Source organism: Bos javanicus, chromosome X, assembly GCF_032452875.1.
Source record: "Bos javanicus breed banteng chromosome X, ARS-OSU_banteng_1.0, whole genome shotgun sequence".
In the NCBI taxonomy this organism is placed as follows: domain Eukaryota; kingdom Metazoa; phylum Chordata; class Mammalia; order Artiodactyla; family Bovidae; genus Bos; species Bos javanicus.
This window is the reverse complement of record NC_083897.1, coordinates 38948393-38960469: the sequence shown is the minus strand read 5'-3', so window position 1 is coordinate 38960469 and position 12077 is coordinate 38948393. Positions and strand designations below refer to the sequence as shown.

Sequence of the window (12077 nt, the reverse complement as noted above, 5' to 3'; positions counted from 1 at the left end):
TTCCCTGGGAAAAGAGATATTCTGCCTCCAGACTGTAATGTAGAAGTCCTGCTTGAATCTGCAGCCTGCTGACCTGCCCTGCAAATTTTGAACTTGCCACCTTGTCAGCCCTTACAATCACATGAGCTAATTCCTTAAAATTAATCATGTGTGTGTGTGTGTGTGTGTGTGTGTGTGTGTGTGTGTATCCTGTTTTGTTACTCTGGAGAACCCTGACTAAATAAATGTGTTTTCATTTATTCAGGTGTGCTTTATTTTCTTTCAGTGATATTGTCTAGTTTACAGTGTACAAGTCTTGCATTTCTTTTTTTGATGGTTTATGTGAATTTTTTTCTTTTTATTTTTTTATTGAAGGATAATTGCTTTACAGAATTTTGTTGTTTTTGGTCAAACCTCAACATGAATCAGCCATAGGTATACATATATCCCCTCCCTTTTGAAACTCCCTCCCATCTCCCTCCCCATCCCACCCCTCTAGGTTGATACAGAGCCCCCCTTTGAGTTTCCTGAACCACACAGCAAATTCCTGTTGGCTACCTATTTTATGTGGAAGTACCTATTTTATATGGAAGTCTTGCTATTTCTATTGTTAATTTATTCCTAAGTATTTTATTCTTTATGATGCTATTGTAAAACAGAATTGTTCATTGCTCAGGTATAGAAATACAATTGATCATTGCTCAGGTATAGAAATACAATTGATTTTTGTGTAATCATGTTTCTTCCTGCAAGTTTGCTGAACTCATTTATTAGCTCTACTGTTTTTTCCAGCACATGTAATAAGATTTGCATATACAAGATTATATCATCTGAGAATAGAGATAGTTTTATTTCTTCCTTTCCTGTCTGGCTGGCTATACTGCCCTGGCCACACCCTCAGATATGCAGATGACACCACCCTTATGGCAGAAATCAAAGAGAAACTAAAGAGCTTCTTATGAAAGTGAAAGAGGAGAGTGAAAAAGCTGGCTTAAAACTCAACATACAAAAAACGAAGATCATGGCACCTGGTCCCATCACTTCATGGCAAATAGATGGGAAAACAATGGACACAGTGACAGACTTTATTTTCTTGGGCTCCAAAATCACTGCAGATGGTGACTGCAGCCATAAAATTCAAAGACGCTTGCTCCTTGGAAGAAAAGCTATGACCAATCTAGACAGCATATTAAAAAGTAGAGACATTATTTTTCCAACAAAGGTCCGTATAGTCAAAGGTATGGTTTTTCCAGCAGTCATGTATAGATGTGTGAGTTTGACCATAAAGAAGTCTGAGTGCCAAATAATTGATACTTTTGAACTGTGGTGTTGGAAAAGACTCTTGAGAGTCCTTCAGACTGCAAGGAGATCAAACCAGTCAATCCTAAAGGAAACCAGTCCTGAATATTAATTGGAAGGACCCATGCTGAAGCTGAAGCTCCAAACCTTTGACCACCTGATGCGAAGAACTGACTCATTGGAAAAGACCCTGATGCTGGGAAAGGTTGAAGGCAGAAGGAGAAGGGGACAACAGAGGATGAGATGGTTGGATGGCATCACCGACTCGATGGACATGAGTTTGAGCAAGCTCTGGGAGTTGGCGATGGACAGGGAAGCCTGGTGTGCTGCAGTCCATAGGGTCGCAAAGAGTCGGACACAACTGAGCAACTGAACTGAACACTCTCCAGTCAAATGTTGGATAGAAGTGGGCATTTTCTTTTTAACTTTATAATTTGAAAGTATTTCAGACTTACAGAAAAGCTATAATAAATGTACAGAAAGCTCCCATGTACCCTTAACTCACATTCACCAAGAGTTCATATTTTGTTCCATTTGCTTTCTCATTCTCTTAATCTCTTGTGGGTGCATATATTTTTATTTCATATATTAGAATAATGTTTTCTCAGGCTTCCTTGGTGGCTCCAGTGGTAAAGAATCCACCTGCCAATGCAGGAGACATGGGTTTGATCCCTGGTCCGGGAAGATCCCACATTCCTCAGAGCAACTAGCCCCATGTGCCACAACTATTGGGCCTGTGCTCTAGAGCTCAGAAGCCACAACTACTGTAAACCACGTACCCTAGAGCCCGTGCTCCACAACAAGAGAAAAGCCACTGCAATGAGAAGCCCGTGCAGCAGCAAAGACCCAGCACAGCCAAAAACAAAGAAATAAAAGAAGAAAAAAACCTATGAGGCTGATATTCTGAAAAAACTATAATGAAAATAGTTTCTCAACTATGTCTAAGTTTCATACAGCTTACCCCTTAACCCCTAAATACTTCCCTCTGTGTTTCATAACTACAGCATAATTGGCTTCCCTGGTGGCTCAGCTCATAAAGAATCCATCTGCAATGCAGGAGACCTGGGCTCCATCCCTGGGCTGGGAAGACTCCCTGGAGAAGGGAAAGGCTACCCACTCCAGTATTCTGGCCTGGAGGATTACACAGACTGTATAGTCCATGGGGTCGCAAAAGTCAGACACGACTGAGTGACTTTTACTCACTCACTCACAGCATAATTACTGTACTATAGTAATTATAACCTCTTACATAACCATAGCATAACTCTCAACTCAGAAATGTTAATGTTGATATGATGATATTTTATCTAAGGTCTTGTTAAAATTTCACCAATTGTCCCCATGATGTCCTTTATAGTTTTGTTTTTCCTGATCCAGGATCCAGTCTAGGACCCCACATGGCATTTCATTCTCATGTCTCATTGGCCCCCTTTAATCTGGAAAACTCCTGCTTTTCTTGGCCTTTCATGACATGGACATTTTTGAAGAGTGCAGGCCAGGTATTTGGTGGACCGTCCTCAGGTTTCATTTGTCTGATGTTTTCTCAGGGCAAGATTCGGGCTATGTGTGGTGGGAGGTTGCCAGGCCCTCTCTGTGCTTCTTATCAAGAGGCAAGTGTTATTGTTTTGTCCCTTCACTGTGATGTTAACTTTAAGCATTTAGTTAAGGTGGTAACTACCAGTTTCTCAATGGGCTTTTCTGATAGTTCAGTTGGTAAAGAATCTGCCTGCAATGCAAGAGACCCGGTTCGATTCTTGGGTGGGCAAGATCCCCTGGAGAAGGGATAGGCTAGCCACTCCAGTATTCTTGGGCTTCCCTTGTGGCTCAGCTGGTAAAGAATCTGCCCACAGTGCGGGAGACCTGGGTTCGATCCCTGGGTGGGGAAGATCTCCTGGAGAAGGGAAAGGCTACCCAGTCCAGTATTCTTCCCTGGAGAATGGACAGAGGAGCCTAGTGGGCTACAGTCCATGGGGTCACAAAGAGTTGGACATGACTTTCATTTTCATAGTTGCTAAGTTCCAAACCTCAAGATGATGGTTACAAAACAGTGCTTTTTCTCCCTTTATGATCCCTCCTACTCAATGGCATCCTTTCAGAAAGAACTCCTGTTTATCTATCTATATATACATTATCTGTGTGGACTCATGGATGTGGATTTTCTTTGATGGATTGTAACCCATTAATTTTTTTTTATCACACTACATGGAATGCAGGATCTTATTAATAGTTCCCCGTGCTGTGTGTGCTAAGTCACTTCAGTCGTGTCTGACTCTGTACAACCGTATGGACTGTAGGCAGCCAGGCTCCTCTGTCCATGGGATTCTCCAGGCAAGAATACTGGAGTGGGTTGCCATGCCCTCCTTCAGGGGATCTTGCCAACCCAGGGATTGAACCCACGTCTCCTGCATCGGCAGGTGGGTTCTTTACCACTAGGGCCACCTGGGAAACCCCTACACACAGGCTATATATATAAAAAAAAAAAAAATCCTGAATACATACATACTGATGTCCCCCACTCCAATTCCACAGCAAAACTTCCTAGCCTTTCCCCAGTGTATATTTGTATCTCCCTTCAGCATTGGGAGACCTGGCTCCCAACACCACTGACATATTGACTCATTTGCTTGATCCTCCAATAATGCATAGAGAGCACTTTCAGAGTCAAGTATTTGTCCCTAGGACAAATAAACCTACTGAGAGGGGTCTGGAATTTCCTTGCAGGACTTCTGTTGTTTAGTTTCTTTTGTCTTAAAACTGAAGGTATAAAGTAAAAGTGCTGTGTTTAAACACTGTTTACAGGGACTTCCCTGGTGGTCCAGTGGCTAAGACTCCATGCTCCCAATGCAGGGCACCCAGGTTCGATCTGTGGTCAGGGAACTAAGATCCTGCATGCTGTGCAGCACAGCAACAAAGAAGTTGGGATGTTTGTCTAATTTTTATTGATTTGCAGGAGTTTCTGTATGTCTGTGTGAATGTGTTCTGGATACCACCCCTCTGTCATAAAAATATTTTCTTTTCTCGAATCTACTGGCTTGTGTATTCATTTTCATATCTTTTAAAGAGCAAAAGTTTGCATTTTTGTGAAGTCTGATATATCAGTTTTTCTTTTTATGATTATTTTTTGTATCCTGTGCAAGAAAACTTTGCCCAGATTGCCTAGAGCAAGGTTACAAAGATTTCCTCCCTTGTTTCATTTATATGCTTTTTTTAGTTTTAGCTTTTACTTTTAGGTCTACAACCCATGTCAAATTCATTTTTCTCCATTGTCTAAGTAAGGGGTGTTTGTTTCCTGTGGCTGTCAAAACAAAGTTCCACAAACTGAGTAGCTAAAACAACAGACATTTCTTCTCTCCTTTTTTTTTTACCCCTACCCCCTCTTCTCTCCTTTTGAGGTGCTAAAATTATTCTGGGAGTAGATAGAGGTGATAGCTTCACAACATTATGAAATGTACTCAGTACCACTGAAATGTGCATTTTTAAATGGTTAATGGTTACTTTTTTTGTTGTGAATTTCTCCTCAGTTGAAAAAAAAAATCCCCCAGTGAGAGACCACATGTGCCATCTCAGGTTGCATAAGTGTCCCCCCTCTTCGGGAATGACAGTACCGTGTTGGTGAAGCTGGGGAGCCAGGATTCTCACCCGGTGATCATGCTACAAAATGGGAGGGGTGTAGGGAGAAAAATCTATCACTCTCTGGAAACTTAATTATGCCTTTCCTGGTGATCCAGTGGTTAAGACTCAGCTTTCACCACAGAGAGCGTGGGTTCAATCCTTGGGCAGAGAACTAAGAATCCTTCAAGCTGCACAGAGGCAGAGGCTGTTGGGAAATGTCTTCTTTTTGATTTTATTTGACCGCGTCAGGTTTTCGTTGCAACACGCGTCCCTCAGAAACCATCCAGCTCTGGGTGAGCTGCTGAAGGGCTCCCTCTCCGCAGGAAACCACTCTTCTGATGGCTTCTCAAAGAGGGCAGGAGAGGGTTGGTGCAGGCCAGAGGATTCCCTCTCTGAGGTTTCTGGAACCCCACAAAAGGCCCCATTGACTTTCTCAGAGTTGTCCCCCACATCCAGGGCTCAGGGCCAGGCCTGCCCACCCCTCCCTGCTGTGCCCCAGGTGCTCTGGCCTATGCTCCCCTCCTCCCTCCTCCAAGTGACCCCAGATGGCCCTGCCCCAAACACAGGGTGAGGAAGCCCAAGTGACAGCTCCTAGCTGCCAGATGGGCCTCCCCAGGCCAGGGCTGACAGGGCCCTGCCAGACGAGGAGGGCAAGGGAGACTGCACTGGGCAGAACCCACCACTACCATCAGTTCTGCCCATTGGCCTGGGACGTGGGGCCGGACCCAGAGCTGGGATGTTGTTCACCACTGGCTGGGGGCTATCCACTGCCCTTTGCAGGCAAAGTGAAGAAGGTGGTCAGCTTACCTTCCTCAGCCTCCTGGAGCTGGGTCCGGGGGAATTAGGAGTTGGAAGGGGCCACCGAGGTGGGGCACGAATGACACCCTCAAGCCAGGGCGTGCCCCCCTGGGGGCGATGAGAGCAGCCAGCTCCAGGGCAGTGTGTGCAGAGCTTGCCAGGGTGAGGTGGGCAAGCGGTGGGTACAGGGCACCCACAGTGGCCTTCCTGTGTCAGCACTGGGGAGAAACGTTGTGATGGGGACACAGGGCAGCTGGGAGCCACAGGACAGCTATGGCCCTTACGGAATGGGCCACTGGGAGACACAAAGGAGACCGAGGGGCCTGGGTGGGCAGCCCAGGGAGGAATGGCCTTCCTACCCACATAGGGGTTGTGGTGGGGACAGGCTGGCTACAAGGACAGCTGGGCCTGCCTAGGCCCCCAGTGGATCACAAGTGCCCCCTCCTGCCTCCACGGATTCACGTTTCCACCCAATCACCTTCCACCCTCAAATCCCTGAAAAACACACTCTTGCAAGACACAGAAAGCAGAGATACTGTATAATTCTGTTAATCGAAACTTCCAGAATAAGCAAATCCAAACAGACAGGAAATAGACTAAGGGGGGTGAGGGGCTGGCTGCTAATGAATATGGGGTCTCCTTCAGGGGTGATTCACAACACCGTGAATGTACGCAATACCCGTGTGGTATACTTTCACATGGTCACAACAGTGAATTTCATCGTATGTGAATTTTAGCTCGATCAAAAAAAGTTTTTAGACAAAACACACATCGGGTGATCCAAGTGTCATGAAAGAAACAGGCAGGAACCAACAGCGCCAGGGCAGGGGCTGAGCAGGTCCGATCCCATCTCAGGAGCGGGGAGCTGGGCACCCGGAGTCCTGGGGACCAGAGGAGGGGACCGCAGGGAGCCGGGGCCACACTGCCACCATGTCATCGGATCTGGTGCGGGACCAGAGGACAGAGGAGGAGGTGAGCGGAGTGGGGCTGGGTGGGCCTCCAGCCTGCCAGCCCGGCTGGGCTTCCACCCTGCGCTCGAGGGCTTCCATACCGTGTACTTGTCCCACTTCTTCTCGGGGTCGTAGGGCTCCCAGCGGCTGGCGGGGAAGATGTGCTTGTTTTTCTCATACCAGCTCCGCAGCACCACCTTGCCTGCGTGCGACTAAGGACGGGAAGAGGCCCAGATGCTATAGCTCAGGGCTGCTGGATGCCTGCCCCCTCCTCCCTGCCCTGGCGGGCCCCAAACATACCTCATCCTTCTCCACGGTGGCGTCACTGAGCAGCCTCACGTCATCATGAACGTCAAAATTGAAGAGGGGCCCTGCAGGGACAAGGGTCCAGACCCCACCCCTCTCAGCTGCCACCCTACAACAGGGGCAAGCTCAGGAAGGAGGGCATGGCCGGGCGCACTCACCACTTTTCCCTCGAGCCTTGGTGACGATGAAGTCGTAGAAGCTGTGGTGCTACAAGCCAAGCACAGGAAAGTGACAGTGGGTGACTCATTTCGGTGTCTCGCAGCTAGCTGCCTGCAAGCCCGGCTCCGACCCTGCCCACCCAAGCCAAAGACCTAGAGCAGGAAGGGCCCCCTTGAATTCCCTGGGTGTGCCAAAGCCTGAGACCCTCCCTACCACACCGCCTGGGGCTGCAAGGACACAGAAGGGACTAACGTGGGGTATGATTAAGTCCTCCTTGATGTACATGAGCTGCTCCACCCCTGCCGATCTGAGGAAGAAAAGACGAGGAAGCCACTGGTCAAGGATACCAGGCGCCAGTGCAGGAGGCCTGCGAGGCTAGCAGGCAGCCCAGTCTGGAAGGCACTTCCTACCCCAGCTCCCCATGGGGAGAGGGATGGAAAAAGGGGCCTGAACTCCTTTCTCAGGAGCGCAGTGCCCAGTATGCCACAAGCAGGAGCTGCCACTTGGGGTCCCAGGTGCCAGGCTGAGGCTGCAGTATCTGGTGCACATGTTCACATGTACTCACACGCCCACACAGCCCCACCTGAGTTCGCTAAAGTCTTTGCGCAGGATCTCAAGTGCCTTCTGCAGGAATTGCTGCATCGTGTTGCCCTTCTTCATCTGTGTGAACAGGCATGCAGGAAACCAAGGGGTTGGGAAAGGAGGATGGAAGCCCAGAAGAGGGCCCTCGAGAAGGCAGGCACCCTGGAACACTCACTGCCCTCTTCCCTGCTCCCCCCAGGCCACTCATCCCAAAGGGTCTGTGAGCTTTGTCAGGACTGACAGTTCCTTCCCACTGGAAGGCTGGGCCCAAGAGCAAGGGAAATGGGGCACAGGCTTCACATCACCTACCTTGACTGTGCGCCGGTGCCCAGAGCCATCCCAGTAACTGAAGGTGATCTCAATCTCCTCACCTACAAGACAGACCTGCTGCTTGGCCTCCAGACCCCTGCCAGATCCCTGGGGCTCAGGGCACTGCCCAGAGCAGCATTCACAGGAAAGCAGGCATGGCCCCCGCCCCGGGCTGCACGCCTCCCACTCCAGGAACTCTCACTCTTAATCTTCTCCTGCTTGGCTTCCCACTCTTGCCGTAGCTCCTCCCGGAGCCGATTCTCCTCCTCCTGGAAGAGAAATGGGCAAAGCAGGGAGGCCCAAGGCTGCTCAGGGGGCACGCGTGGCCCCCGCTTCCTGACTGAAAGCCTCTGCCAGGGTCACGCCACCTTTACCTCCCGGTCTCGGTCAGGCAAGAAGCTTGTGTCCACATCTGGGTTCTTCCCCATTTTTTTCTTCTTTGTGGTGATCTCTGGAGCAAAAGAAGACACAAGAAGTCAACAGTATGATGGCCCTTGCCTCAGGGGGGCAACTGTATCAACTCTATCAACTGTCAGAGAAGGACGTCACGCCATGTCACATGATCTATGAAAAAATCCACAGCACAGTGGTGAAAGAACAAGTGTACAGAAGGCCAAAGATGTCTTCACAGGATGATGAAGATGGTTTTGACCTCGCAGACCTCTCCAAAGGGTCTCAGAGACCCTAGGGTCACTGGATCACTCTTTGAGAACCGCCAACCTAGAAGATGAGTCCACACTCCAGGGCAAGGGTTCCAGAGCCTGGACAACTTACAAAAATTCCACACCAGGGACTTCCCTGGTGGTCCAGAGGCTACAACTCCGTGCTCCCAATGCAAGGGGCCTAGGTTCGATCTTTGGTCAGGGAACTAGATTCCACATGCCACAACTAAGAGTTTGCATGGCACAGCTAAGAGTTCACATGCTGCAACTACAGATCCTATAAGAAAGATCCAGCACAGCCAAATAAATAAAAATATTTTTAAAAATTCTACACTGGGTACCAACGGCCAGGCCCCCAAAACAAAATCTCCATGGGGAGGGGAAGCACCCATAAAGCCCCAGTGACACACAGTGAGGTTGAAAGCCTCCCTCTAGACCTGTGCTGTCCCAAAGGTAGCCTCTGCTACACAGATGCAGCTAACAGCCAATACAACTGACCTGCCAATGGGAACGTTTTAGACACCAAATACTTAATGTTACTAAATACTACAAAGACTATCCCAGGGTTTCCCCCAAGAGGCTGGCAGGCTCTTCGCTCTTTCTCCTGACAGCACTGGCTGCTCCACTCAAAGCTGTCCCTGTGCCAACCCCTGCCTCAGTTCTACCATACAGATCCCAGACCATTAGGCTTTCTAAACACCCACCCCCTCCAGGCCTGCAGCTGCACCCTCCCTAGGCCTAAAATGTGTGCACTCCCGCTGGCTCCACTTCTGGGCACACTCATCTCTCAACTCTACACGCCTCCCAACTCCCCACATCTCTGGGTGCTAATGAAATTCCCCTCACCCTGAAGGCCCAACTCAAATCATCCCCTCTCCTCTGGCCCCAGTGGGGTGCATGGTGTCCTGTGTGACTCCCACCAGGACAGAGACGGTGCCCAGTGTCTGTCCGTCTGCCTTGGTTCTAGCCCATCTGCAAGTGGGTGCTTGGCACACAGGAGCCCCATGACATCTTGGTTCTTGCTCACCAGCCTTCCCAAGTCTTCCCTGTTACCCCCTGTTCCCTTGGGCAAGAGCTGCTCTGTCCAATTAGCAGCCACTTAATGTCTATGGTTGTGTCAATTTACACTGAAATTATTAACAGTTTGGTGCCCCAGTCATATGAGCCCCACACCTCCGCCAAGGGACTGCATACCTGGTTCCCACTCAGTCTGCCACCCGAAAGCAAGCCCTCTACTCAGCTTTGCCACAGTGAAGACTTGGCTCTCTCTCTTGCCCCAACTTCTGAGGTTCAAGGCCGCAAATGTGGTGAGCAGTCAAGGTTGTTGGTGGATGTGCTTCTTCATTCGAGACCCAGACAGAGCTCTGCCTGCTGAACCCATCCCCAGCCTGCCCTCACCTTCCCTTTCCAGCTCCTCCTCATCCATGGCCACCATCTCCTCCTCCTCCTCGCCTGCCTCTTCTTCCTCCAGGGTGAAGGACAAGCTGGAGATCTTCCGCTTGGCCTCCTTCTTGCGCTCCTTTTCTCGCAGCTTCTCCAGCTTCCTGCCAAGGCACGGGTGGCTACCATGCACGTCCACACCCCCAAGGCCCATTTTCCGACCCAGAGCCACCAGTGTGCTCAGTGCAGGGCAGGTCCCAGACAGCACAGGCCCAGAGTCCTACCGCCCTGGGTCCGTTCAAGTTCACCAGCAGCGCTCTGATGATCAAAAGGCACCCCCACCTCCGGCTTCCACAAGCAGGAACAGCCTCACCCGCCCCCAAACACAAGCTCCATCTGGAGGGGAGGACCCACAGCTGCAGTTCCTTCGACTGTTCCTTCTTGGCGAGTTGCTTCTCCCGCTCCTTCACCAGTGCCTCCTGCTTAGCCTTCATGTCGTTCAGGGTCACAAGACCTGAGAGTTAAGGAGACAGGGGGGTGAAAGGCGGTCACCCAGAGCAAACCACACAGCGGGCCTTGGGCCAGGAGTGGGGGCACAAACGCTTTGCATACCCACAGTGCTGGACTTGAGCTCAGCCTCCACAGCGTCGTAGTGTGCAGAGAACTTCTTGTCAATGTTGGACTTCATTATGTTCTCCTGTCCAGGAGGCAGAGCAGTGATGATGGCCACCTGCCACCCCACCATGGAAATGGGGACCTGGGTTCTCATCCCAAATGAGTCCCTAGACTATGATGTGGCCTTGGGAAAGACATGGCCCCTTTGCCTGATGGAGGGTCCCACAGGGCTGTGAGAGGCTCTTCCAAGTGCCCAGGCAGCCAAGTGGGGTGGTTTCCCTGCACTGTTCTGGTCCATCCACATGTCCTGCTCACTCAGTAGTCTGGAGCCGTGGGTCCTATCTGCCTTTGGTATTTTTCACACCCAGCTCTTGAGCTGAAGCTCTGGAGACCCAAGGCAAGGAGTGACAAGAGGAAGCGGAGAGCAGATGGGGGCCTAGACCCTCACTGAGCAGTGTGGCTCCCTCATGAGGCCCCCTCGCTCCAGGCTTGCCCCATCCCACTGCATACCACTGTATGAACCTCCACAGAGAGATGGACCTCCGTCTGGCCACACGGCAACAGCCGGGTTGGGGCTTGAGTGTAAATTGAGGCAGCAGTCGGGCCTCAGCATGCAGCCACTTCCCGGCTGTCGCGGGACCCAAGGCCCCCAAAGACCTAAGTGGGGTGGCCCACCACCAGCGGCCACTCACAGAAGCCCTTAGTGAACCGCTAGCACCTAGGACCCTCCCGCCTGCCTGTATTAGTTGAACCGGGTTCAGTGGCCGGCAGAGTGGTTGGGGCCCGCTCTTCCGGAGAGCCACTGAACCCGGGCATTGAGGAGCCAGAGAGACAGGATGCTCTGTACCCTCGAGGGTCGCCCCAATTGCCACACATGCAACCACTGAATGTGGCTCCTTCCTGTTGCAGGCTTGTCACAACCTAGCTCGCCTCAGCCTTTTGGGCCCATTTTACAGAGAAGCACACTGTCGCCGGCCTGCTTCCGCCCCTTGTTGGAGATTGGCGAGCAACGTTCCCACCCCAACCCGCCGCCTGCACTCCAGTCCCGCCGCCCAGGTTCTCGCGGGGTCCCGGGAAGTCGGGGCGGCGGTTCGAGCGCCTGCTGTGAGGGGCCCCGGCCCGGCCAGCACCTCAGCAATCCTCTGCTTCATCTGCTCCATCTGCTCGCGCTGCTTCTCCCGCTTCTTCATGAGGTGCATGGCGCGGCCCGCCTCGCTGGCGGCACCCTTGTACTGAGCCATGGCGGCGGCGGCGGCGGCGGCGGCGACGACGGACTAGCTAGGGCTCCGGAGCGGCTGTGGAGACGGCGGCTCCGTCCGCTGACGCCCGCGCCTTGACGTCAGCCACCAGGGATCGCGCAGCCGCCTCGCCCCGCCCCGCCCAGACACGTGACCACCAGTCGCCCTGCCCCCTAGTGGCCCCGCCC

The 12077-nt window shown here is 51.4% G+C and overlaps 1 protein-coding gene across 1 annotated transcript; it reads right to left on the bottom strand.

Moving 5' to 3' along the window:
• Positions 1-6210: 6210 nt before the first annotated feature.
• FAM50A (family with sequence similarity 50 member A) lies at positions 6211-12008 on the bottom strand. The gene is made up of 13 exons (XM_061409036.1): positions 11782-12008; positions 10649-10733; positions 10451-10550; positions 10055-10200; positions 8369-8445; positions 8197-8263; positions 7995-8056; positions 7687-7763; positions 7356-7410; positions 7103-7151; positions 6939-7009; positions 6740-6850; positions 6211-6630 (listed from the first exon to the last, which is right to left on the bottom strand). The coding sequence occupies exons 1-13, from the start codon at positions 11890-11892 to the stop codon at positions 6622-6624; spliced, it is 1020 nt and encodes a 339-aa protein (XP_061265020.1). The 5' UTR covers positions 11893-12008; the 3' UTR covers positions 6211-6621.
• Between the last annotated feature and the right edge of the window lie 69 nt (positions 12009-12077).

What these genes read in the sequence shown, in the direction of transcription:
- FAM50A (XM_061409036.1), bottom strand. Translation starts at nt 11,892, where the DNA reads ATGGCTCAGTACAAGGGTGCCGCCAGCGAGGCGGGCCGCGCCATGCAC. An exon ending in GCTCAAGTCCAGCACTGTGG is followed by an intron (nt 10,551 to 10,648) that starts GTATGCAAAGCG and finishes CTTAACTCTCAG; the next exon opens with GTCTTGTGACCCTGAACGAC. An exon ending in TGCCTGACCGAGACCGGGAG is followed by an intron (nt 8,264 to 8,368) that starts GTAAAGGTGGCG and finishes TTTCTCTTCCAG; the next exon opens with GAGGAGGAGAATCGGCTCCG.